Source organism: Neolamprologus multifasciatus, chromosome 7 (assembly GCF_963576455.1).
Source record: "Neolamprologus multifasciatus chromosome 7, fNeoMul1.2, whole genome shotgun sequence".
Classification (NCBI taxonomy): Eukaryota; Metazoa; Chordata; class Actinopteri; order Cichliformes; family Cichlidae; genus Neolamprologus; species Neolamprologus multifasciatus.
Genome location: NC_140445.1, coordinates 13,112,776 through 13,140,029, shown reverse-complemented (window position 1 = coordinate 13,140,029; position 27,254 = coordinate 13,112,776). Strand labels below are relative to the sequence as shown.

The window sequence follows — 27,254 nt, the reverse complement described above, 5'->3', positions numbered from 1 at the left end:
CTCCGCTCCCTCTTCACCACGACGGACCGGTGCAGCGTCCGCATTACTGCAGCTGCAGCCCCAATCCGTCTGTCGATCTCCGGCTCCCTTCTCCCATCACTCGCGAACAAGACCCCGAGATACTTGAACTCCTCCACTTGGGGCAGGAACTCATCCCCGACCCGGAGTGGGCACTCCACCCTTTTCCGGCTGAGAACCATGGCCTCAGATTTGGAGGTGCTGATCCTCATTCCCGCTGCTTCACACTCGGCTGCGAACCGCTCCAGTGCGAGCTGGAGGCCCTCACCCGATGAAGCCAACAGAACCACATCATCCGCAAAAATCAGAGATGAGATTCTGAGGCCACCAAAGCGAAAGCCCTCCGCCACTTGGCTGCGCCTAGAAATCCTGTCCATAAAAATTATGAACAGAACTGGTGACAAAGGGCAGCCCTGGCGGAACCCATCAACCACCGGGAACGAGTCCGACTTATTGCCGGCAATGCGAACCAAGCTCTTGCAACGGTTGTATAGGGATCGAATGGCCACGGTCGAATGCCTTCTCCAAGTCCACAAAACACATGTAGACTGGTTGGGCAAACTCCCATGCACCCTCAAGTATCCTCGAGAGGATGAAGAGCTGGTCCAGTGTTCCACGACCAGGACGAAAACCGCATTGTTCCTCCTGCATCCGAGGTTCGACTAGCGGACGAACTCTCCTTTCCAGCACCCTGGCATAGACTTTCCCGGGGAGGCTGAGGAGTGTGATCCCCCTGTAGTTGGAACACACCCTCCGGTCCCCCTTCTTAAAGATGGGGACCACCACCCCGGTCTGCCAGTCCACGGGTACTGCCCCTGATCTCCACGCAACATTGCAGAGGCATGTCAACCAGGACAGCCCTACAACGTCCAGAGCCTTCAGGAACTCGGGGCGGACCTCATCAACACCAGGGGCTCTGCCACCAAGGAGTTGTTTAACTGCCTCAGTGACCTCGCCCCCGGAAATTGGCGGGTCATCCCCCTCATCCCCAGACTCTGCTTCCTCCACGGAAGACGCGTCAGTGGGATTAAGGAGGTCCTCGAAGTATTCCTTCCACCGCCTGACAATTTTCTCAGTCGACGTCAGCAGCGCTCCGCCAGCACTATACACAGTGCAGGTAGAGCACCGCTTTCCCCTCCTGAGACGCCTGACGGTTTGCCAGAATCTCTTCGAGGCAGTCCGAAAGTCTTTTTCCATGGCCTCTCCGAACTCCTCCCACACCCGAGTTTTTGCTTCAGCCACTGCCCGAGCCGCATTCTGCTTGGAAGTTAAGACATTTAAAAATTAATTTGTGAGACTCTGTCTGGCAGAATAATTTCTCTGGCTTCAACTTTAATAACATTCATTAATTAACATTTCAGCATTCATTCTTAAGGATAAATACCCACAGGGATAAACGAGAACATTAAAAGAAGCAAGCAGGATTAACAACCTTGAGTTTCTCCATTGTTAATATTTATCATCCCAAAGACACACAGATATGAAAACACATCAATTCATCTTTCAAGATAATGTCCAAATACTAAATTGAATCTGTGGGAACTGCTGAAATGCAAAAATCTTTCTTGCAATAGAAATTGTGCATGGGTACAATACTGAATAAATTCATTGGCTCGTGAGCTGTTTATAATGTGTTTTATTCTGCTGATCTTTACCATGAGCATCAAAGAACTCATCATCTGTGCTGTCCTCAGAGTCCCGGGCAATGCTCTGCATCCTCCACTCTGAAATGCTCTGATGAGATGGACTTCCTGTACAAACAAAGATTAACGTTGGTGTATCACAGCGTTACCTAAAATTATGGCATGACCAATATTTTAAATAAGTACTTGCACTCACGTCAACAGTCACACTGTATTTCAAGGTGTATCAATACAAATATTGTACCACAGACTGTGGTAAAAGCCAGTGAAACACACAAAAATCAGAAGGACAGCCTCACCTCCTCGCTTTGATGACCTGTTGGAGGATCTAGAGGACGTTGACCATTGTTTTGTGAGCTCCCCTCTTGTCTCAAGTGAATCTCCAAGCTTCCCTCCTGCTCCTTCTGCCTCTGCAGTCGAGCCCACTGTCTCTGCTCCCTGCTCCTGCTCTTGGCTAATGAAGGAGTTGTTGGCTTCTGTTCCCCCTCCTTCATTCAGGCTGTATTGGGCCATCTTCTTTGCTAAGGCCAGCTGGGTCTCCAGCTCCAGCTGCCTGATGTCCTCGATTGTCAGGCCATACCACTCGTCCTGCCAGCACCACGCCTGCCGGTGGGCTCGAACCATGACTTTACGAAGGCCTGCAGGAACAGCAACCAAAATTTAGCGCTAATGAATTATTTTAAGGGCTCAAATCTACAAAAGTGGTTTAGCTGAATATCCGTATCATTATAAATCCAATTTACTTTCTTCAGGTATTTATGATTCTCGGTCAGCTATTTGTTATAGGTTTGTCTTGTGTCTTCATCTTGATTTAGCTGATTTTTTTTTTACTGCTTTTTTGAAATATAAGTGATCTTTACTCATCTTTTTTGGAAAGAGAGCAGTGATGGCGAACAACAACAGTTAGGTGATGACTGTATAATTAACCAGTCAGTTGAAATTCACCATAAAGTGTTTTATCGCCACTTATATCATTATGACAGTCACGTTTTTCAATTTATACATGTGCATAAATTTAAAAACTCAACAGCCATATCTTTTTAAACTGTGCCTAACAGTTGTTTGAGTTGCATAATATGCTTAACTTTTTTCATCCTTATTCTGAGTGTGTATACATGGAGTTAAATTGCTTTTGACAGACCAATCCTGGCCTCTAGTTTTTTTTTTTCAGTTTTCATATATATTCACATATGAACAGAGGTCAGGATTGGTCTGTCAAAAGCAATTTAACTCCATGTATACACACTCAGAATAAGGATGAAAAAAGTTAAGCATATTATGCAACTCAAACACCTGTTAGGCACAGTTTAAAAAGGCCATGTGTCTTGGAGCTGGTGTGTGATAGTATTCATGAATCAGGGGAGATGCAGATGAAGACCCTTTGAATATTTTAGGGCGGAAGCCCAGTAAACAAGTGCAGATAACATTAGCATAAACATAAAGTTCAGTGAAAGGCTGAAACGGGAGAGTCACAGAGGAAAATCACATTTTGTGATTGAAGATGTGTTGATTGGACCACTGAGTGAGAATATCATGAAGATAGAGCAGCCGCTGCTTCGCTAGTCTGGAAGTAAAATGCTGTGAGGCAGCATCCTGAGGGCCGTGAAAGTGTATAAACAGTCTTAGATCACAGCAATAAAACAGAAACACACCAACACAGGCAGGAAATTAATCCAGCCTGCTCTGTTATCTCGAGAAGCCAGAAACCTCTCTCTACTCCTGCCTCTCTGACACTTTCTACACCAGGTATCGTTTGCATTTTTATTAGTTTTTCTTCAATACTTCCTTCTATTTTAACTTGGTTCATTTCTTTTTCAGTATCTGGCACTCCAACATAGTTTTTTTTTTTTTTTTTTTACTTTATCAGTGGTTAAACGCAAACAGAAATAAGATGTTTTCTTAAATGCTTACTTTCACTAAGACATTCAACAATGAAAGCCACATTTCAGTGTACTCTTGCCTGAATTTTCAGGCTAATTTCTAATATTTAATCCATGACTGATTGATTTCTAATGCCAAATTTGAATGATGTTTCACTGATGTTTTTCAAAATGATTCACAATGAGTCATCAGGAACATTGTAGACTAAAAATAAATCAAAGGTTTAAATGTTTATACCAGTTATTCAACATCATTTTCAGAATAAATTTTACAGAATTATTTAAGAATTATTTTTCAAGACTGTTAAACACTTTTCAGAATGATTCCCAGTTTCCTGGGAAAACCCATCAAACTGTCATGTTCCCGGTGCCTCCCCAGCCAGCCCAGTTTGGCCACAAGTGTTTGTTGTTTTGCTCTCTCTGCTCTCCTCGCCTTGCTCTCTCTCTCTCTCTTGCCTGTCTGCCTGGGCGGGGCTCAGATTGGGCTCCCGCCCTCGGCCTACGCACCTGCAGCTGATCACCGGTGATTTGCAGTTGATCTCTGGCTCTTCTTAAGGCAGGGGCTCTGAGCTACTCGTCGCTGGAATATTGAGTAACTCTCGTGAGTATTGCCCGGCTCTATAGTGATTCTGTTGTTCCCGTGCTTGCCTTGGATTAATCCTCGTCTCTGTAAATAGGTTTATCTGAATCTGCCCTCATTTGTGACCCCTGGACCCCGTGCGTGAGAGTGGAGGTGCTTGTGTGGCGATTGTGTGGACAAGGAGTGGAGCGAGTATGAAGGCGTGTGTTTCCCCAACCTGTTGACCCCCGGGACCCTGGTGTTGCCCCCCCCCCCCCCCCCTTCACATGTATATAGCGCACCAGTGTGATTAATAAAGAACTGTTTGAACCGTGCTTTCTCAGTCTGCGCCTGAGTCCGTTCCACCGCCGTGACACAGACTACATTTTGTTTTTGACTTTCTGACTTGTGTTGTTGTGAGGCTTGTCTTTTGTGTCAGCTGCTGTGGGGTGATGGTTCTTCGAAGTGGTCTGACACCGAGGGCAGAAGGGCTTCTCTGAGATCCTTCCCTTGCTATAGCATGTGAAAAACCGGTTAAGCTGTTCGTCTTGCTTCGTTAACGGGAATAAGCCTCTAAACCAGCGGGCCTGTGGAAGCGCAGACCCAACAATTTCCTTTTCCTCTATCAGATTACCTTAATAGGTCTGTGACGTCTATGAGGTCTATACACAGCCCAACAGAGCTCGGCTTTCTTTGTGTTAGCTGGGTTAAAAGAAATCCTCAAAACTCTGTCAGAGATAATGTGTCTCAAAGGTAATTGGTGTATCACACCAGCGGTCATCACTTTCTTTCCTACCCCAGGCTTTTTGCTTCATATTCTGTGTATGCTCACATAAAAGGGACATTTCACGAGTCGTATAACTCCTCTTCCACACAAAATGATCTCCTTGTTCATGTCACCTGCCCCAGTCAGAGATGTTAATAAAGGAAAATAATTCAACGGTGACATAAAAAGACTATAAAAAACATAGCAGTAAAATGCTAAATTAACTAAAGTATAACTCAGGTTTATTATTTTAACATTGAGTAAATTTTTGATCCTGCTGTTTATTCCTATCGTGAGAGCTGAATACTTTAAATGTCAAAGTTTACTGTCTCATAGTCTAATGAAGGAGAAGTGGAAATTGTTTTAGTTTGTCGGCAAATCAAAGTGAAAGTAATTTTATTGATTGAACAGGTGTTCCCGGCCTGTGTTCTGTGTTCTAGTAGCTGCAATTTCAGCAGTGTGAAAGCAACTTGGAGCAGACTAGAATTAAGTTTATTACAATAAAGACTTTTATGCTTTTTCTGCATCAACAACTAACTACGTGCAAATTCTAGAGATATTACAATGCACAGTTTGTATTGCTGTTTACCGATGGGTTTCATTTGCAATGTTAGTAAAGCTTAAGAACTTGCACATATAAAACATACTCACCCAGCACTCGAAAGATGCTCTAAATAAAAAAATTATAGATTTGATTTAGTTAAAAGATTTAATAAAAATTTAAGATTATGTGTTCGGCATAAATTACCATGATGATTTAGCCAGGTAAAAAACAGCCATTGAAAACTTAGATTATAAACTCAACATATCTTGCCAACCTAGCCAGAATCCTCTGGTTTGTTATGCAATTTGTTATATGAATAGAATAACTACCTATGTACCAAATCTTGAATTAACAAATAAAATTTTAATTTTTATCTGGTCTTCCAAGTTGCATTTCAGTCCTCTTTAGGATGTCACAGTTTGCAGGATTATTGGACACTGGGATTAATTAACTGCAGAAGTCTTCCCAAATATTGATATAGTCATAGTTTTTGCTAATCTTTAAGGATCTTTAGGGATTTTTTTGTTTTTATTTTAGCTTCTACAGTTATCTTAGACTTTGGTTTTTCCTTGTTTTTCAGTAAAATATATGTCTGTAGGTTGTAAGATCTGAACCACATAAAAACATGCATACACGCAAGCCATACCTACCCACATCATGAATGAAGCGTTCAATCTTAGACTGCATGCCCCAGTATCTGAACTCTACTTTGCACAGCTTGTAGGCACACATGACGGAACTCTGACCCGGGTTCAGGCCAATTTCCTCAATCCAGTCCTCTGACAATGGACCCCGTTTAGTCTTGACTGACTGATACAGCTTAGGGTCTTCTTCCACGAGGTACTCATGAGGAGGTATGTAGTCCTTGACAATGTCTATGGGGTCTACAAGGGAAACAAAAACATAATGAATTGCTAAACTGAGGCAGATTCAAGCAGCAGGTATGTCTCAATGTCCTCACTCACCTCAAGAAAAGAATGTGATTTTATGTGTGTGTCTTTTATGTAATCAGTCCCTGCCGGGATCGTGTCTGGAGCTGACTGCACATTTTCCCTGCACCCCAGTGAATTTTAGTATGCGGAGGCTCAACACAAGCTCTTACACTCCACAGCCTACATCCCCTCTGCACCACACTGTCAGCGCTTTCATTGCAAATAACTCTGTGTAAATTCGATTTCTGATCCTGCTTATGAGGAGACGACGACCAGGCAGTTGATCCCAGAGGCACAATTTTAGCGTAATGGTGCAGAGAGAGTGAGTTTTTAAGTGTGCATGACGATAAACTTACCAATAGTCCTCTGTCTTTTCTCAGCAGAGGACATATTGAAGACATCCACTTGATTTCCAGTATCTGGTTTATAATAAGTCTCAATGTCTATAGAAAATTTCTCAACAAAGGGACAGGTATACCTGAGGAAAGAAAAAGAAATTGTTGCTTTGGATGGAAAAGCAATACGAGCAGCTGGGTCTCCAGAAGTAGAGCCAGTTATCTACAAGATGGGAGGTTGATGGCTCAATCCCTCTAGGGGAACTATGCTCCCCTAGTTTACATATCAAAGTACCCTTGGGCAAGATGCCAAGCCCTGAATTGACCTCGAAGTATCCATCAGAGTGTGAGTGTCAATGTGTAAGAATGTTTATTAAGTGCTTAGAAGCAGAAAAGAGCAGTTTATATAAAGCAGTATTAGTAGTGCAAGTGTATATGACAGGGTGAATGAGCCTTGTAGTTAGAAAACGCTTTGAGCACAAAAGCGCTGTACCAGTATTTGCTATTGAAAGTAATAATCCTAATTTCCACTTCAAAATCATATGAAGTGTGAATGCCACGTCACAATCTAGGATTGTCAGAGGCAATAGTGAAAAGCTGCTCTGGCATCTTCACATGGTTGAAACAATACAAGAACCAGTGTTTGGGTTCTTTTCTAGAAGTCAATGGTGGTGTCATGCATCAGTTAACAGGATCCTTCCTCCCAAGTCAATATTAGATCTCATGACCCCCCAGTGATGCATAGGCAATTAGATATCTTCAAGTGAAAGTCAACCGAAACCAAGCACAACAATTCACTGAATATCCCATGCTCAGCATCCTTTCAAGAAATTGCAATGGACTGCATTTTAATAACACATACAGCCTGGTCCTAAGACAGGGACCTCCACGGTGGAAATGGTTAAAGTTACTAGTAAGTGCATCTCCTTTAAAATGTAGCTGAGCATCAGCAGAAAAAAGCCTAAGCTGGAGTAAAGTGCAGCACCTGTAAGCAGTACTTGCAGAGCTCATGTAAAATGCTGCAAATCAGCATCAGTTGTAAAGTAAAAAGTGGTGCCAATAAAATTTCCTTAACACTTGATGGGCTTAGAAAACAGTTGGAGTGGCTGGTTCCAACATATTAAGTCATCAGGATGATATTCAAAGTTGGCAGCAAATGAATATGTGGTCATGCAGCTGAAGTTGTTGTATTTAAAAAAGAAGAAAGAAAGAAAGAACACACTGCCATCAGCAGATAATAATAAAAAGAACATAATAAAAACCATTAACAACATTTTATCTCTGAAAGGTCAGCATTTCTACTTCAGATAAAGTAGATGTAACGTATGCTTAAGCATTAAGAGGGAGCGACTGTTTTACAAGAGGCACAGGGGGACAGTTTTATAATGTGTTCCCCAGAAATAAAATTCCATCACTTATTTTATTTTCTGTATCTGTAGTTCCCTCACCGGGTTCGCGTATATGGGTAAGCATTCCAAGACTCCTCTTCCACTCGAAGGGCAGCTTGAGGCAGAATGGCACAGAACCAGGATGGGATGTGTTTGCCGATGTGATAGACCTTGTGAGTGTACTGACCCGAGCCGCCAGGGCCGTCCTCATATGGTTTGTTCTCCAGGATCTCCACCCCACTGCCCTCACCACAACTTTCTTGTCTGCTCTTTTTCTGCAAGACAGCAAATATGAAGAGGTCTAAAGTATAAAGTTGTTGAGATTAGTCAAGATGCAAAAAAAGTCAGTAAATAGTATGTGTAAAAGTACTCAATATACAGCCACAATGGTGTTCACGTTAGAGTATTACATTAGTATCACATACAAACATTATATTAATAATAATGATGTAGCTTCAGCTAATTTTACATGTATTTGCATGTTATACTCTACTGGACTCCAAAAGTGTTGGATCACATCAAAACCCAAGATATTTATTTGTGGGCCTAGAATTCAGAAATATTTCAAAACACAAGAGATGAAATGCAAAAAGAACTTCAGACAATTAAAAAAATTTTCTCAGTGACCATAATTCCTTAGTACAAAAGGTCAGATTCCCTGAAGTTATATTTTTGTCTATATAAGCAGTGTTCAGACGAAGCTCAGGTAGAAGCTCACATACAGTTAGGTCCATAAGGACACAGTTTGTCTCTGTACACCACCTCAGCAGTATTTCCAACAAAATGTCCAACACTGGAAATATACTGCAGTAACAGAAAGAGATTTCCACCTGCCTGAACATGTTGAACATTATGACAATGGCTATCATCACTGACATTACAAGAATTCATTTGTTACACGTTACAGTTCTGTTGCCTCTTTATTAGGGGTGTGATTGTACACTTTAGATCCTGCCTCCAACATACAAAACCTCCATGACTTCACTTCCACTTTCCCATGCTGTAAAACTCAGTGCTGACATCATTGCTGTAGTCCAATCATCTTTCTGCCTCCCTTCACTCTGAGTGAACTCAGCCCACCTTCAATCAGTCTCCTCTCTGCATATTTTAAATCACACCACTCATCTTTCATTCTCCCTTGCAGACTCCTTCGTGCAACCCAACTCCCCCTCATCTCTGCCTTACGTAAGTCACTTCATCCAAGTTTTCAACTTATCTTCATCACCACCAGCGTCTAGACTCCAAGGGATCCAGTCCTAATTCATTTTATTCTACTGTGATGGGTCATCGGCATCTAATCGCCAAATACCATAACTTAAAATCATCATGAATTATGTTTAGTTCTCTCTATTGATCTCTCCTCAGTGAAATAAGACATATCCCAAAAGAGCACCTTTGTTAACTAAGAGTGGTGTAATTTCAAAAAACACTTTTTTCTTTGTTAATTTCAATGAATGGCTTAAATAAGCATGTCTCTTTGAAAAAAACTCTGTTCCTTCATATTCTATAAAGAGCCAAGAGTGTTTCTTATCATTAATATCCTGTCAACTATGGTATGTTTTTAGGGGACTAATAAATCGAAATAACAGATCACTTGCAAAAACTGGTATCACAAGATTTTTATACTGCTGAATGATAAAGGTCCTTAAATTGTACTTTTCCTGGCTCAGACCTTGGTTTTGATTAATGAACAACTTGCAGCTGGGGCTGGTGTCCACACACTCGCTTCTTTCTATAAACTTCCAATTAAACCCCTGCTAGCCTTACGCAGCACTCCTGTCTGTCACTGCCCAACCTTGTGATTACATCACAGAGCTGGATGATGCAGCAGAGCCAATGTGATGAGGTGGAAAGAAAAAGCTGCCACATGGAACAAGAAAGGTCTGCCTCTCCATTATATAAGACACCAGTTTTCTCTACTTCGCCCACCCTATTCCTCTACTTTTCAGAGTTTTCCATCTTCTTTGGCTTTGAACGACACCTCTGTTTGACGTTACACTGTGAAATTATTTTTCACTTTAATTTTATAAGAGTTATGTTAACAGCAAATTCAGTTTGCGTATTTTGAGTAGATCTTGCTTTAAATGCAGAATTTTTCAGATTTTCCTCAGGTTAGGAGGATCCTCCTCATTAGGAGGAGCTTTCAGGTGTTTTATGAAGTCTCAGTCCTAGCTCATCACTGAAAGAGGAAAGCTGAGTCAGCGTGATCTAGTCTGAGCAGATTATCTGATCTGATGCCTTATGCTAAATGGGAATATTAGTAGGATAGTCTTCGACCTGTTCTAGATGATAATAGGTTTGTAGAAAATATTGTTTTAGGGCAAAAAACTGAATAAAAACTCATTGGTTACCGGGTGGTTGCACAAATTTCTTTTCACATTTGGTGAATGATTTCAAGTAGCTGCAAAAAGCAACTAGTCACCCAGAAGTTGAGCGTGCAACACAACACCTCTGACCAACCACTTTTGATCAAAAGCCGATTTCACAGGTCACTTAGTGGGAAGCAAAATATTTGTTACCAAAAAAGTCAGTTCATTACAAATTAAGGTTTGGATTTCAATAGAATATCCTGAAATATATATATATAATAACAATCTGAGAAGTGCATAACAGTAGATCATACAGTAATATTTTGAATCTGTTATAAACCTCGCATCTTTTCATCTAATCCAGACTAAATGAGACAGACATAGGGGAGGTAAAATCAGCATGTAACTTCCTCCAATAAAAGGCAGCAGATGGTTCAGCCACATAGATCCCACCGAGTGTTGTATTAATCCTGTTGCTCTACAGACAACTGGTCTGGAATTACAGTTTCCGTTTATAAAGAGCCTACATCTCCTTACAAGGCTCTCCTTTTGTACACATCCACCTTTATGGGGTGGATGTGTATTAAATATATGAAAACCCTCCAGGATCTGATAATAGAAGCTCAGTTACCTACATAAGAATCACAATCTACCAGGGTGGAAAGTGAACTTAAAATTTTAACATCTGCCAGCCACTGGCAGGCAAATGTTCACATTCACACAGTAAAGGATTGTTTGGTGTTTAAAACCACTTTTATATTTTACCATCCTTTGGCTTGTGACTGGAGCTAATTTCCAAAATGACTGCCGTGATTACATGAGAGATATCCATATTACTGGATTTAGTTCTTTAGTTTTCCAGGGGGTCAGCGACTTTCATGTAATTAACCTGCCATGCTTGGTTGAATATTTCAGACATAATAACACTGGTGCAAAACTATAGCTGGGCAGACTCATATTGGAACAGAAAACATTGAAATTGGAGTCTTGAAAAAAAAAGAAAAAGAAACTTTATTACCCCCAGCTAATAACTATCCAAGTCAGCACTGACACCATGGGTGCATACATGTTTCATATAAACAATAGTCTACAATACCGGAAAATAAAAGAACTTTCCAAAAGAATATGTGATAATATGTTTATCTTTTTATACTTCTATATGTCTATAAGGACACTGATAAAGGGCATGGCTGCTATAATACACAGGTGTGCCAACAAAGGGAACAACAGTATCACTTATTTGTATCTGCTAAGCCTGATCTTTGCTAATTCTAGTCACTGAAATGGACATGTTGATGTGTTTGTGGCGATAGCACCTTTTGGAGCACAAATAGAATGTTTTGCTGTGTGGCACAGCTAGAAAAAGACAGCTGCACTTCAGTTTTGTTGAGTGAAATTCTACAATTTTATTTGTCTGATACTAATGCACCATTACCAATCTGCTTCTCTTTGTTGGACCCACATAGATTGTGGATGGCGATGCAACCCAAACTTCCTGCTAAGTCATCTGCTCTTTTGCTCTCTGTTATCTGGCTCCAAAAGTTAACACGGCAACAGTAAGAGCACTGATATTTCAAAATTTTTGAAACATGATTGAAAAGGCATTTCATTCCTGCCACTGTAATATGCTGCAGGTTGAGGAACGCACAACATGAATACAAATCATCATGATCATTACTAACGGCAAGAGTGGGGTGTTCAGGGTCAAGAAGGAGAGCTCAGATTGCAAAATGAGCTCTCTCTACTGAAGACTTTAGGGAGGTAATATCAGTAATGAAGGTCAGAGGAGGCAAACAGCTGGAAAATTGTAATAATCTAGCAGGTAATGTAATTTAGGTGAGGAGCTAAGAGCCTCAAATTACCATCCTTCTGTCTGCATACCTTCTGGGAAGTGAGCACACAGGATCTGTATTAATAACACTCATCTTCAATCCCAGAGCAGAAAAGAGGTACAGTGTAGAATATACAGGGTGCTCTGTGAATCTTTATTAAAACATAGGTAATCCTGGGGAATGTTGAGCCTGACATAAAGTTAAAGCTGTTCCTTTACACAGCATCTAAGACAGTGAAGGTAAAAATACTCAACTTGAGGGTTCACAACAGGACTTCTCTGAACAATGGGTAGCTGGGGCCATCTTTAAGATACAGTTTATGCACAGAAAAACATGAATGGTTTTTACTTAAACTGACTGTAATAAAGTGTCTGAAAAGCCAAATTAATGGCTTTGTCAGTGGTAATTGAACTACTGAGTCTCTACAAGTGCTATTGATGGAGTTTGACAACATTAGATTACATTAATTAGATTGCATCTAATTAGCAGTTAATACGTGAAAACTTAATAAGTGAAAACTCAGAATTTGAATGCATTTCATTTGTCAGCTCAAATTCAAAAAATTGTATAGTTTACTAAGCTTTGCTCTGCAAAAAAATGTAAAACAATTTTATTGTTTTACTAGCAATAATATCTGATTCTAAAACAGGACACATACACTCTACTTGGAGACCTCATATCATTTGTGTATAGACTAAGCCTATGTTTGAATTCTGTTTTTATTTTTAATCTTTATTATCAAACCCTTAAAAATCCTTATTTTACCCCTCTGTGAACTAAACCACCAGACTAATGATTTTCTGCAGCATTCATCTCTTGTCCTTTTTATAATAGTGTTGCACTTGACTGTTATATTTTTATGTTTCTTATAGATTTTTAATCATGTTGTAGGTGGCACTCATAGGGATCATTTTCTGTAGAAGAAAAATCATATTACCCATGAAACAATCCTTTTAGATTGGGACTGCCAACACCACCTCTTTCATGTGCGCACAAGAAAACCCTGGGTTAATTTACCGAATTGATAACCAGCTTAACTTGACTGCTTATCCTGATTGTCAACAATAGGGTAAGTGAATACAGCTAACAAAAAGATACCCTGGATATGTTGAGCTGGCTAGTACAGGGCCAAATATATTTCTGTTACCCCACTTCAGAGTTCAGTTTTATCAGTTTTATCTTCAGAGTTGAAGATAACTCTCTTTCTAGAACAGAAAAGCTTTAGTTTCCCCCTACTCAGGTTTAACAAACTCAGAGTTGTTAGCTGAAGCCCTGCACTGCTGTATTGGACTATATCCCCCTTTCAGCCCTTGCTGAATAACACAACCCGCAGACATGAGTGCAGACATGCTGAGTAACTAGAAAAAGGACAAGCTCCAGGTCTCCTTGGAGAGCTTACATGACCGTTTAACAGTCATGTCTGCTTACTTCTCAAAGACTGTTTCTAATAACGGTCACAGGCCTCAATTGCTCTTTAGTATTTTTAATTCTGTCTTGGTGAGAAGCGGTGTAATGTTGATCAGGTTGTGTTTTCTGCTTTCAGATTTTCATCACATCTGGCTGGTAATTCCAAATTGCCCATAGGTGTGAATGTGAGAGTGAATGCTAGTCTGTATCTCTGTGTTTGCCCTGCAACAGACTGCCAACCTGTCCAAGGTGTACCCTGCCTCTCGCCCTATAGCAGGTGGGATAGGCTCAAGTTCTTCCTCCAGTGTGACATCACTTTAGATTATTGCATTTTATGGTCTGCATTTATTTTATTTTATTTGATCTTATTTTATTTATTGTCTTTTAATGTGGTGTGTTGGATTCTATTTTACTGGATTTTAAAACTTTTACTTGGCTATATATTTTCATTTACAACACTTTGTTGAACTCTGTTATTCTAAATGCACTATATAAATACATTTGTGTTATATAAATAAATTTGACCTTGACTTTATCTGTATGTCCAGTTTGAGAACTGCTGCTAGCTTATGCAGACACTCGGACGACTCCCTCTGTGAATTGTAATAACCCAGCTTTGCTGAGGGTCGTGATTCTGCCAGGCTGAAGTGTCCCTGAATAATTTATGTGACAACACAAGGTTAGCATAAACCAGGGGTAGCTAACTCCTCTCCTCAGCTCTTGGTGCCTTAGTAGAACCTCATGCATCAAACATTATGAGTGGCTGCTCAAAGGCTTCACACATCTCCTACCTTGGTCATTTTTCAAATCCTGTGCGTCAATCTGACACTGGCCACAAACAAAAGGTTACTGTCAGTTTGCTGCTGAAGTAAAACAAAAATGCAATGGAAAATCCCACACAGCACCAACAAGTAGACAAAACTGTAATAATCTCCTGTGGACAAATCATGGTCCCCAGAGGACAAAGCCCAGGGGTTGATAATTCCCTAACTTTCCCTGTAGATAGTTTTTAATGACCTCTAATTAACAAAAGTGAGGGATGATATGTGAGATGGCTTCTAGAGAAACTGACACTGGCACTGACACAAACCCAGACAATCATTCGATATTCAAAAACTGCTACATATGTATTTTCTATATTCTGCAACTGCAGTCCTCCACACTTAGACGCACAAGTGAAAAAGTATCACAGAACAGATATGATCCCAGTGGGAATAGGAGCTTTAGAGGCCGTAATTCCCATTTCCCTGGGAAAGACACTGCAGTAGATTCCAATCACATCATCAAAGGTCTCCTAAAACTGAGTCTTCAGAACAAATACACAGCTTAATGTCTTCTAAGATGAGCTGCTAACCCGCCTGTTGTCTTGGTGTATTTTTGTCAAGTTTTTTTTTAAGTATTTATGAGCAGAAGATAGTCAGGAAAAAAATTACAACCTTGTATAAATTGATCTAATAATTTCCACATTTGAGAAGCTTAACATGATTTTTTTTAAGAATGTTAGATAATAGTCCTGTAGTATGCATGATGATGGGATTGAACTGATATTTCAATGCTTTTTACCTTGTGGAAGGTAACTCTAGGAGTTAAAATCTATTATTTTATTTTTTGGTATTACTTGTTTAATTGTCTGTTGTAACTTAATTTCCAACAATATCTCAACATTTCACTAAATCACAGCTTTCCTTTCACTTGCTGTTTTTCTCAAAAACAAAATGATGGCAGCTGCTGCCTTGCTGCAGCTGATGTCAACGGTTACCATGGCAACTAGTGCCCAGCTGTGAAAGTGAGCAAGAGGCAACGTCCAGCACAAGTGTGTGTGTGTGTGTGTGTGTGTGTGTGTGTGTGTGTGTGTGTGTGTGTGTGTGTGTCTTACTTAATGTGCCAGTGGTAATACATTTAGAGGGTTTTGAAACATAAATATCAAACAGGCACTACCTGCTTTTATGCCGTGAGGTCCAGCATATCTGAGACTACATCAAACAGCTGTGACACTTTCATGTATAAATGGAAATAATCTGAAGGTATGAGGATCCCAACTAAACCTTTAATTTAATAAAACATTTAGGAATACAAGTCGTAACTTGTAAAATTCACTTACAATTTGTCTTATCAACCCTTGTTAAGCTAAATCAATCCACAGCCATTGTTCACCTCTAAGAAAAATGGCTGTATCTCATGAACACAGCTGAAGCAATAAAGGAACATGGTGGTGGTATAGCTCCTTTGGTTGAGCAGGTGACCCATATTCTAAAAAGCTGTGTTTGATTCAATTCGTTTTACATATCTTCCCACTTTCCTGTCTACTCTCTACAGTGACATTGGCCAAAAAATAAATAAAAATAAATAAAGGAATTTCACAAGAGTGAAAAAGTTATTATGAGTAAAAAAGCCTTTCTGTGTGTCACAACATGGCTAGGCTTCACATCGTACAGAGAGCAATACATCAGGCTTTGTACAGTGAGAGACAAAAATCCAGTTACGTTTCAGATAGACATTTTGACTCCAGTCAGCACAGGTGAGGGCTGGAGAAGAAGGCTGTCTAATAGTCTCAGAGCATCTCAGTGGTCTCTGAACTGATTCCCAGAAGGGAAGAATACTCACAAATGGTCAGCTCTGGACACTGCAGATGAACAGGTGTTCTTATTATACTAGTTTCTAGTATATTTGTTGGATGCATGCACACTTGTAGTGTATCCACAGTTACAACTAACTGCGGGTACAAAAGATTTTGATGATTCTACAATTTTGCTGCCAGGCCACACACCACAAAGCGTTCAAGAAGCACCTGACAACCACAAAATTCTGGATTTATAGATTTTCTTCCCCCGTCACCTGACTTCTGGTGGTCTTGGACTTTAGTACCAGACTGCAAGCATATTGAATATTGAATAACATTTTGTTAGAATACAATACACAGAGCAATGAGACTATTGAGAATGAGAATATTATGAATATTTCCCTGCTTATGTTTACTAAACAAATCTCACAGAGAGATCATTTTTATGCCCTTGTAACTATCTGCGTTTGTATTTTCACACAATTACCAAGATAAACACAAGTCACAGGCATATGGAGCACCATCTGCTCTGCAGAACTCCACTGCCCCTGTGACCATTTACTCATGTTCCCTTAGTGCTCTTGTCCTGGTACAGACCCACACAGCTGACCTCTGCCACCATGACATAAAAAACCTGAACTTCTACCTGGTTTAGTGCCCCAGGTCAAGAAAAATACTCTACTCCCTGTACTATAATTTTTTTATTTAATTCCTCTCAGGTATACTTATTATTTTATTTGAAGACAGAAAAATTAGAGAATGTGCTCCACAAATATTTGAGAATATAAATTATTTAAAAATAAATGAATTTTAAAAATCACACAATGCAACTTCTCATTTAAAGTTTTGATTTTACAGCAAAGGAAAAAGACATCTAGACGGGAGCATACAAGTTATATGGGTTGTAATTTCTGATTCTGAAGCCAAAATGATGCCATTATTTATTTTACACACACCTTGTCTGCAGCTTTTATTTCCAAATTCTATAACAAAATAATATAGAATAATTAGAAAATAAAAAAGTATTCAAATTACTTGTAGTGTGTCTAATTTATTTTTACTGTTCACAGTTCAGTCCATACCTGTAAAGTGTTTGGACAAATACACATTTTTTTATTTTGCCTTGGACCAACCACAATGGATTCTAGACCAAACAACCAGAAACGTGGTTTAATTGATTAGGAATTACAACACAGTGCACTATTTTCAGAGGTAATAGCATCTGAATTGATAAACAAGAGTGTCACAGCCAGGTGAGGGCCGTTTAAGCAGGTAAAGTAGAGTAGTGTTTCACTTGTATTTGCATTTGGTTCACTGACTTACCTTATATTTAAAACGATGCTCATTTTTCCACTTTTAATTGAATCTCTGAAAATGTGGGCCTGTGTATAAACATGTAATTGCATGACACATGCGTCTTTTAATATAAATGCTTAGTTTTTAATAGTGTCCAGCCGTAGCAGCGCCACATCTAAGTGAAACCAGGTGAAATGAACCTAAATACATGTGTAATCTTTGTAAGGTTGTGTGAGGAAAACTACTCACCTGGATCATGTAGAGCTGAGCAATGCGGTACTCCTCCACACTCATAGGCATGGGGATCCGATACTCCTTGATCAGCATGGCTGTGCTTGAGTTGAGCCGACACAGTTAGTGTGTGTGTCCAAAGAGGAAGCAGTGCGTAAAGGTAGATGCTCCTGTCAGTCGGCTTTGCTACCCAAGCTGCATGTTCAAGCAGGAAGAACGGGACTCATTATTCACACCTGAAACAGAGGGAAAATGTCCTTTCAGCTTCCAGAGTTACAGACAAAACACAGGAAGAGTTTGCATGTTTGTCTCAAGGATTAACCCCCCCCCACCACCACCACCACCACCACCCTCCCTCTACATACACAAGCCAACACATACAAGGTAATCCACTGACCCAGGAAACGCGCTGAAATCCCCCAGCAACCTAAATCCCAACTCTGACTACAGACCAAAGATGCAACCAAGTTGTGTTCAGTGCTGCCTTTTAAATTACTCTTCTTGTCTAGTGATAGAAAGCGCATGTATTCAAGTATCAGGGAGCCACAGCGCTGAGGTATTTTCTTGTTGTATTATACTTCTACTTATAGTGCATTTCAGATTGAAATGTTGTACTAGTTAAAGTTATTAGAAATTTTACTTACATTATTATATAGGGGGAATAACATATAAGCTGTTCATTTAAAATAATGCATTCCATAAAAGTTTCCTGGCATTATCTGGTTCACTTGTCCCCATAGAGCAGGTTTGGCCAACATTTTAATTCCAGAGTTCTACTGATACTGATTTAGATGAAGTGAGCAAAAGGCCGCATTCTTTTTGTTTCTCTTTTACATGTGTGTTAGCTAAACTGAGATGGGCCCAGGCTATGGGTTGTATTTTTCCCATGTGTACCTTAGAGAGACTGACATGCTGGACGACTGCTCCTCGCTGAGCCTGTGATCTCTATTCTGTCGCCAAGTGCTTTTGCTGGGGTTCTCTCTCTGATTGTAGCACCTTTACCTTTACCCCAACAACACAAAGCTTCTTGAGGTGACTATTGTTGATACTATTGACTGGTGCTACACTATATATAAAACCGAATCGATCTGTTGGCTTGCATATTAAAATACATTTTTTAATAACCAGTTTTCTGCAGTTAAATTACCATTTAAATGTGGGAATTTTAATTGCAAAAGTAACTTTAGACTTTAAAAAGGCAGCTCATCCAATCTCTATGAGTCTGACAGCTCTGTGTCCGCAAGGAAGGTGGAACCAAGTGTTTTGACTCATGTGCTCCGTTAAAAAAAAATTAAAAAATAAACCAAAACCGCCATCTTTACTTTACATCATTATCCATCTATCCTAACAGTGCTGTGAGAGTGAGGGTGATGTACCGCTTATTCCACCTGAGGAGGGTCACATGACAGTGAATGCTTAATCTTAGGCAGATGATGGTGGACAGTAAATCTAATGCTGAGAGGGGAAAGGGTTAAGGTAAGGAGCTGATGTCAAATGCGAAGTGTGTGTCTGTCCATCTGTGCACGATTAAGCTGTGCGTGTTTGTTCAAGCTTCTATAGCAAATGAACTGCAGTGGTCAGGAAGTATAGATTGACATTAAAGACTTCCTGGAGTCTTCATTTGCTTATTATTGTATTTAAGTTACAGCCATTTTTAAAATCTGCCAAATGACAGTAAAACCCCAGCTGATAAACCACAGAATTTGGACCTTTTTTTTTTTGTGGAACGGCAGAATTCTGAGAAAGAAAAAACTGAATTCTAAAAACAAAAACTCAGAATTCTGCAATTAATGTCAGAATTCTGGGGGGAAGAAAATCCAAAACGCCATCTGTGTTTTTTCCAGATGGCAGGTTCATACAAGTTCCAGCCCAGTCTCATGGAAAACAGGAAACTGTGAAATAGTTATGGATTTTTTTTTTATATTTTTTTTTTGGTTTACGTTTATAAGAAGGTCACATTATATTGTCTTTAGCAAAGATGTGTCACCCTGGCAACCAAGAATACAAAGCTTTGAAAAAACAAATGTAAGCTTTTATTATGGTCTAACCTTAAATAGTTTTTGCTTCTATTTTTAATATTCCAATTTGATTGCCAGCACTGCAAACAGGAATATCTGACCAGAAAAACTATTACAAGATGTAAAACAACTGCATGGCAGGAGGGTTGTTTTATTTGTCTGAACAGTCCATGCCCCAGGAGCAGTTACATGATTCAGATCTATGCCCAATACTATACTTTTAAATCATTTCATTCAAAGATTGATTTCTTTTACACACATCTACAATGGATAAATAATAACAAACAACAGGAGCAGGTATAAAATATTTGTCTGACTCAACAACAGAACGAACAGTGAAATCCAAGCTGCCCTCCAGAGGCTGTAATGTATGACCTTATTTACAATGCAGAGACAGTTTGTGCTCTGGAGCAGTTACAGCAGAGAAACTGAGTGACATTTCTCACTGACTCCTGTGAAGAGTGAGTCCTTGGCCCACAGAACAGCTGCTATGCAGCAAGAATCACTAAATCCACATAATGCAAAATGTGAGACAGTGGCAGATGAGCCCTGACATGTAGACATAAACAGACGCATAGTGTCATGTATGATAAACTGGCTTTTTTTTTTTTTTTGGCAAAAGGATGTGAATTATAGAGGAGAGCTGCCAGGATATTACTGTAGGGGAAATGATTAGTTCACTGACAGAAAATGAATCAATTATTTTAAGAATGGGAGATGCTTTTTCTTAACAAACAAAATCATTTCAAGTAGTTTTAAATATAAGGATAGTCATTAACAGATTAGCTATCTTTCCTGGTTTGCATAGGTCTTGTGCACAAGTGTAGCAAATCTCAGGTTTATATGTAAGTTGTTAAAATAGTCTAAAGTTGCTTTTATTAATTACAGTACAAACAGCAGCTCCTACAAACAAAGAAGTCACATGATTTCCTATTAGAGGGACTGCTTTTAGTGGTGAATTTGAAGCTAATTGCCACTGTCTTTGCAGGGCATTTTAGCATCTTTCAACTATAAGTTTACAACTCGTAGAGCAATGCTATAATAAGCCCCAATCAACATCTGCTCACCAGACACAACATTTCACTGTGGCACCAGGACAAAACCACATAATAAAGAAAGATTATCCTCTATAGACTCCAATAAGTGAGAATCCTACATGGTTCTCAGATCACCATGAAGGGCTGCATGTTGGATGGCACAAAATTTTCTTCAACACAGTACTTAAAAAAAATACAAAATCTTCTTGTACAACCCCATGGAGTTGTCTCTTGTTCATACATTTTAGAGTAACATTTTATTCAGCTTCTAGCTTTAAACCAGACATCAAATAAGTTATGAACTAGAACAAGCGATCCATGTTTATTTTCTCAAACAGCAGATTGACTTCTTGCTAGTTTTAGCAGACAACATCACATCACCCCAGTCTTAACTTCTCTACATTAGCTTCCTGTATGTTTTAGAGTTGATTTTAACATCTAAGATTATCATTTTTTAGGCACCAGCTTGGTACCGAGCGGTGGGACTGTCTGGCTGTTTCAAAGCCCAAACTTAAACACTTCATTTGTGTGTCCATGTGGAAGGTCCCCCTCACTGAGAACCATTCCATCCCAGTGAGTGGAAGTGGGTTATGAGATGATCTGCCAGTAAGTCTAGATTGATGCTAAAGATACTGACAATGTTCAGGGTCATGTTGGGCTCCTCATGGAAGATGCCCTGGACAAATGTAGCATGCATGAGACTAACTGTACATTTATTAATAAACTGATCAAAGATCTACAGAAAGATAAAGATATAACTGTGGAAATTAGGCTTGAAAAATCAGAAACTTCCTTGAAACCACTTCTTCCAAAGCACATTTTTACAGGCTTGCTTCTTTGTGACGTCATTACAATTTTATTTTGTCTTTTATAGTCTTGTATTAACTGTTTATCATCTTTCACTTGTCGTCTTTATTATTTCCCTATATTTTACTCTTTTACTGCTAATTATTTTTTTTATTTTACTTTCTGTTTTTTATTATGTCTTCACTTGACCTTGTATTGACCTTATTTGGCCCTAATATTTGGCTTTCTATCTGGAACTACCACGTGTGAGTATTCTGCTTTTTCTGTTTGCCAAATTGCTTTGCAAACTCTATTTTTAAAAATACTGTACAACTAACATTTATTATAATCAAAATCACCAGTAAACTCAAACAGAGTGTTGACTCCGTGCAGCAGCTAGGACGTTTCCTGGGTAGATTCAGAAGCTTTCCAATTGAGCTCAAAGCAGCAAATTACAGCTGGTCAGAGCCTGTGCCTGCCTATGCAGAGAAAAAGAAATGTCTCATCTGCACCTCTGAGAGGATGACTAGCTGCCAGCAGCCATCTATCAAAGTCCTATGTGATGGGAGGCTGAGAAAGCCTACAGCTAAACTGTACTAAATTTACAGCTGAAGCAGCTCTGGTCAAATAGAAACAGCAGCTTGTCCCTGTGCACCAAATTGGAGCTCAAGCCACTGTCTGGAAAAAGGCACACCCACCATTAGCCCCTTCGAATCTAACTTAAGTCTTTAGCCCACAGTCCAACAATAGATGCTGATGTTTCAACCTGAATGACAAAGGTTGTGACAGCTCATCTCTGGGACAACTGCAGATAAAACCAGAACGTATGGGACACGATCTGCCACAACTTACAGGTTATTCCTCGTAAAATGGCAAATGTGACCTTGGTCCTGAGCACAGTTAGGTTGAAGACCCAGACTAATGAATAATCTATGAAAAATTGTGTTTCTTTCAAATTGGTGATGGACATAAGGATGGACAGACACACATACAAGGCTACTTACAGCACATGTTGATGAGTTTGACAAACAACTTCGACTGATTCTCCAACCAGTTTGTTTGAGCACTAGGGTCAATAGAAATTAACAGAACATGAACATATTAGGTTTTTTCAAACTTGACACCCTCTCTCTACCCACTTCCACTTCATTTGTGTGTCCATGTGGAAGGTCCCCCTCACTGAGAACCATTCCATCCCAGTGAGTGGAAGTGGGTTATGAGATGATCCGCCAGTAAGTCTAGATTGATGCTAAAGATACTGACAATGTTCAGGGTCATGTTGGGCTCCTCATGGAAGATGCCCTGGACAAATGTAGCATGCATGAGACTAACTGTACATTTATTAATAAACTGATCAAAGATAGACATTTTATCAAACAGGCACCAACAACATAAGCATTATGTTGCATATGCACCATTTCTCTAGTCTCTTAAGCTCTCACCTCTTAAACTAGCTTCCTGATCCTGATTCTGTTCTTTTGATCGTTCATATTTTAGGCTCTGTATCTAACAGGAAAAAACACATTAACATGGCTGTTCCTGTGATTTACTGGTAATTCAGTTCAATTTGTAGAAAGTGTTTACTGGGACTTTTGCACATTCGATTCAAAACCAAGATGCCTACAATTCAAAAAAGCTCTTTAAAACCCACCTTAATGAGCGCTGCTTCATTCAGCTGAGAATGTTTAGTTTGTGAAAGGTGCATTGTCATCAAGTCCAGAATTCAACTTTTTTTTTATTTTGGCCTCACAAACACCTGAGGGGAAATCTCTGGCTCTGTAGCTACTAAACGGTGCATGATGGTCACCAGCTGGTCTTTGTGTGTGTCTGCTTTTTGCAGCTTTTGTTTGTTTGTTTGTTTTTTATAGTTGTCTTAAACCTGCTGCCAAACAGCCAACAGAAGCAGTGAAGCTGGAGCCAAACAGCTCTGTAGAGCCAAGAGCAGATCCAGTTTCAGGAGATAATTCTCCTGTCAGTGTTTTCATACTTTTATTACAGGCTTTGTTATTATGCGATTTTTTTCTAACAAAAAAAACCATGAATAATAGACCCACAAATAATTGGGTACTCTGACTTCCCCCTACAGTCCAAAAACATTAACTGCTCATTCTAAATTTTCTCTCAGTGTCAGACCTGAGATGGACTGGCCCTTCCATGGTGTACCCCACCTGCCACCTCTCACAACCAGCCTCCCTGAATTGAAGTGGTTAAGAAAAATGGATAGATTAATTTAAAAGGAAAAATCCTCTTGTGGAGCTCTTTTTAAGCTTTCAGTTACTTGTATGCACATCTCATATTGAAGTTTTTTAAGTTCCTGTTCCTCTGCCAAGTCCCCTGAGTCTGTGCAAAGTACATGGCCAATGAAGGTGACCCATAGGGGGAATCCACATGACACATCCACTCCACTGCATTTGTTCTCCTAATAAAGATATAAAAGAAGCAGAAGAGTTAGTTAGAATGAACAGTATGGCAAACTGTTACCTTTTGCTTAATCTTTTTCTACAAAAAAATACGATTTCTGACTCAAAACAATGGAAATCTAAGCTATGTGTCCAATGCTCTCAGCGTACTTCGGGGGGGGGGGGGGGGGGGGATCCCCTGATCCCCTACTTAACGTGTTCCCTCACAGATCCTCAAACAAACCCTACGACCATGATATGAATAATGTGTTTCTGTCACAATCACATACACAACATCTAAGAGCAGGAGGCCAGTGCATCATCTGTTTGTTACACATCACAGTCTGATGCATCAGGATGCATTTGATTTGATTCTTTGGCACTTAGAGGAGTCGTGCTGCACTGACAAGATCCCCCGATGGGATTGTGCTCTACATTCAGTAATCATAGCACACACTGATGTAAAACACACCACAACAGTCTTCACATGAGAACACACATTCCGGTTGCACAACATCTGCCACATACACACAGACAAATCAACAGCAAGTCTAATTCCCCCCTGATTTCATGAGATACCCCAAGAGTCAAGTACTGTACTGTGTGTGCTCATTGTGTAATTCAGTTTTCCTTCCACACTAGCTGCAGATGTGGATTTCATAGACCGCATTTACTGCCTAATATTCCAGTAAGAAATTAGCAAACGATATTTGCGCTACTCTGTACAGAGCAGAGTCTCGTATGATGATCTATTATCATAACTCAGGCATGAAAAACTCAGCGTGCAGCACATCATCACCACCCACCTTGCAGCCACAGGATGTTAATGACATGATGTTTCACCAGATCTAAAGGTTTATATTTTGATTCTTTCAAGCTAAATAATCAACATGCAAGTTGGTTCACACAATTTGCAAGATGAGGTAATTTTCTTTCAGATATTTGGCTACAACCTGTAACTGGCATTTTCCCCACATCCACAGAGTTACAGTGTTTGATTATAGAAACGTTAAAAAAAATAAAGTTTTTCCTTTTCTTTCTTTTTGAAAGTGGTATTTGATAAAGAAAGCTGAATACTGCTAAAGCCCACACATCAAACATGAATCCATTACTTATTCACAGCCATAGTTTCCCACCTGCAGATCCTCACTCCAGTCAGCCTTGACCACAGTGAACCACAGTCCAGCAGGCAGCTTTTATGTTACCATCTGGTCATTTACGTTCATAACAGTGCAGTTTGGAGGAGAAAACAAACGAATGCTCCATTTGGCAGTATTTCATGTATACAAGCAAATAATCATGTATAATCAAATAAATCATTTGGGTGTTTACCTCAAAGCTACCCAACTGATCCACTAAATACAGGCTTAGGGTCCATTGCAGATTCCAATCCTAAAGAGAATCCCAGCGCACGCACCCTCGCTTCCCTTCCTCCTCCGTCTTTGGTCAGCTTATCTTCACCGGCTCACCCCCGCTCTGGTAAGGAGCTTCACTTTCTAAATTCTCACAGTGAAATCAGAGAAGATATCGATTCTCTGTCTCTCCTCTGTCTCCTTTTTCCTCCCATCCACCTCTATTTCTCTTCTGCGCTCCCTTTTCTGCCGTCTCCACCTCTTTGGGACTGAGGAAGCTTTGTTACCACGGAGACGCATGAGGCTGTGGCCTGATTGGTGGAGATGCAGCAAGTCGGCAGTGCAGCCCACTAGATTGATTGCCTTTTCAGTCAGAATCGTTGTGTAACGCTGAGCCAGAATAAGCTTACTAAGTGGAGATATATAGGAATTTATTTTCAGTAAAGCGGGGGATTACAATTCACTTTCAGTGTTACATTACTTGGTTGTGTATCACAGCAAAGCCCGTGGTGGAAAGTATGGAGGACTGTGAATGTCAAATTTATTTAACTCCAAATTAAAATACATACTTTACAATGGAATTTAGCAATCTATAAAAGACTAACTCAGCACGTTTTGTCTATTACATTAATTGATTAATTTTATTGGAATTAAAAAAGGAGAACAAGCAGAAAGCTAGTTTTCACAAATTATGAAAATAATTGAAAAAATTTCAATAAATATAATTTTGCCTTTTTTTCCAGATATGAAGCAGATTAAAGCAATAAATGCTCACAGTACAGAAGATGAAAATAAATCATCCATCCATTAAATTTGAATTATCCAATTCAGCCTCAATAGGGGAAGTGTCTGTCACAGGGCTAACACAGAGAGACAGGCAACCATTTCCACCTATGGGCAATTTAGAATCACCAGTTAACTTAATCCCACTAACTGCATGTCTTTGGACTGTGGCAGGAAGCCGAGTACCTGCAGAGAACCCACACAGACACCAGAAGAACATGCAAACGCCACACAAAATAGCTCAAGCTTCTTGATGTGAGGCAAACCATTTTTGCTTTGAAAAATATTTTCATGATTAACCTATTTGCTAAAAATTAATTGCAATTAATTTTCTGATCAATTTACAGATAACTTATTGTAGCAACCTTTTTTTCAGCCATCAATCACATAACAACAAATAAAGATGAGTTTGTAGTGAAACAGTCCCATTTTAGCAGAGGAAAAACCAGTGCAATTTTCCATTTGTATTTAAAAAAAAATGACTTAAAAATGACTTGACAAACTCAGAAACAAGATCAGTGCAACTTTAGTCTAATTTTTCATTCACAACAAATTGCCCTAGACTGAAGTTGCATTCACCAATAGCAACCAATACACCATCTTTTAATTGCTTATGTATTATTCAACGACAGTGTCATTTTTCAGTCAGTTTTGTAAAGCTTTATAGGAATGGCTTTGCAAATCCCTTTTTCTTTTTGTGCATTTGACACATTCTCACAAATCCTTGATGATGGGATCTCTTTTAAAGACAACATCAGAGGTGATAAGGAGTCAACGTGTGAAGAAAATGTGTGTGCATCACGTTTTAATGGGAGCTCTGAGCAGCAGATTGGTTGCTCTGATGATTATGCCTTTGTTTGCAAGGCATCGTGACTGTCCTGCCTTTGGTGAGGTGCTTTGCTTGTGCTTCAGCCTCTGAGGTGCATTTTGAACAGCTTCAGAATGAGTCAACTGAATGCTGTGAACACAGGTATTTCCTTTTGGTTGAGCAAAATGATACAATTTATACAGGTAATTCCACACTGCAAATAGCCTTCTGACATATTCAAAAATCATCATTATCATATACCTTCTATGCACACAAAATTTGATGTGCATAGAAGGTATATTTTAATTTATACATACCCTTTATTTCTTACAGTTCTGTCACAAACAGTGACTCCTGTATACTGCTTTGAA

General features: G+C 39.6%; 2 protein-coding genes across 4 annotated transcripts in view; both read right to left on the bottom strand.

Moving 5' to 3' along the window:
- pitpnm2 (phosphatidylinositol transfer protein, membrane-associated 2) overlaps positions 1–17,835 on the bottom strand; it is a 38,265-nt gene extending 20,430 nt beyond the window's left edge. For both annotated transcript variants that reach the window (XM_085164574.1, XM_085164575.1), the window contains exons 1-6: positions 17,719–17,835; positions 8,126–8,340; positions 6,699–6,820; positions 6,061–6,294; positions 1,961–2,299; positions 1,674–1,769 (exon numbers count right to left, since the gene is read on the bottom strand). In XM_085164574.1, the coding sequence (XP_085020700.1) occupies positions 1,674–1,769; positions 1,961–2,299; positions 6,061–6,294; positions 6,699–6,820; positions 8,126–8,340; positions 17,719–17,796 (1,084 nt within the window). In that variant the 5' untranslated portion in view covers positions 17,797–17,835. The remainder of the gene's footprint in view (positions 1–1,673; positions 1,770–1,960; positions 2,300–6,060; positions 6,295–6,698; positions 6,821–8,125; positions 8,341–17,718) is intronic.
- The window catches only part of mphosph9 (M-phase phosphoprotein 9), a 57,333-nt gene continuing 47,797 nt past the window's right edge, over positions 17,719–27,254 (bottom strand). For both annotated transcript variants that reach the window (XM_085164581.1, XM_085164583.1), the window contains exon 26: positions 17,719–17,936. The gene's annotated coding sequence lies outside the window, so the exon portion shown is untranslated. The remainder of the gene's footprint in view (positions 17,937–27,254) is intronic.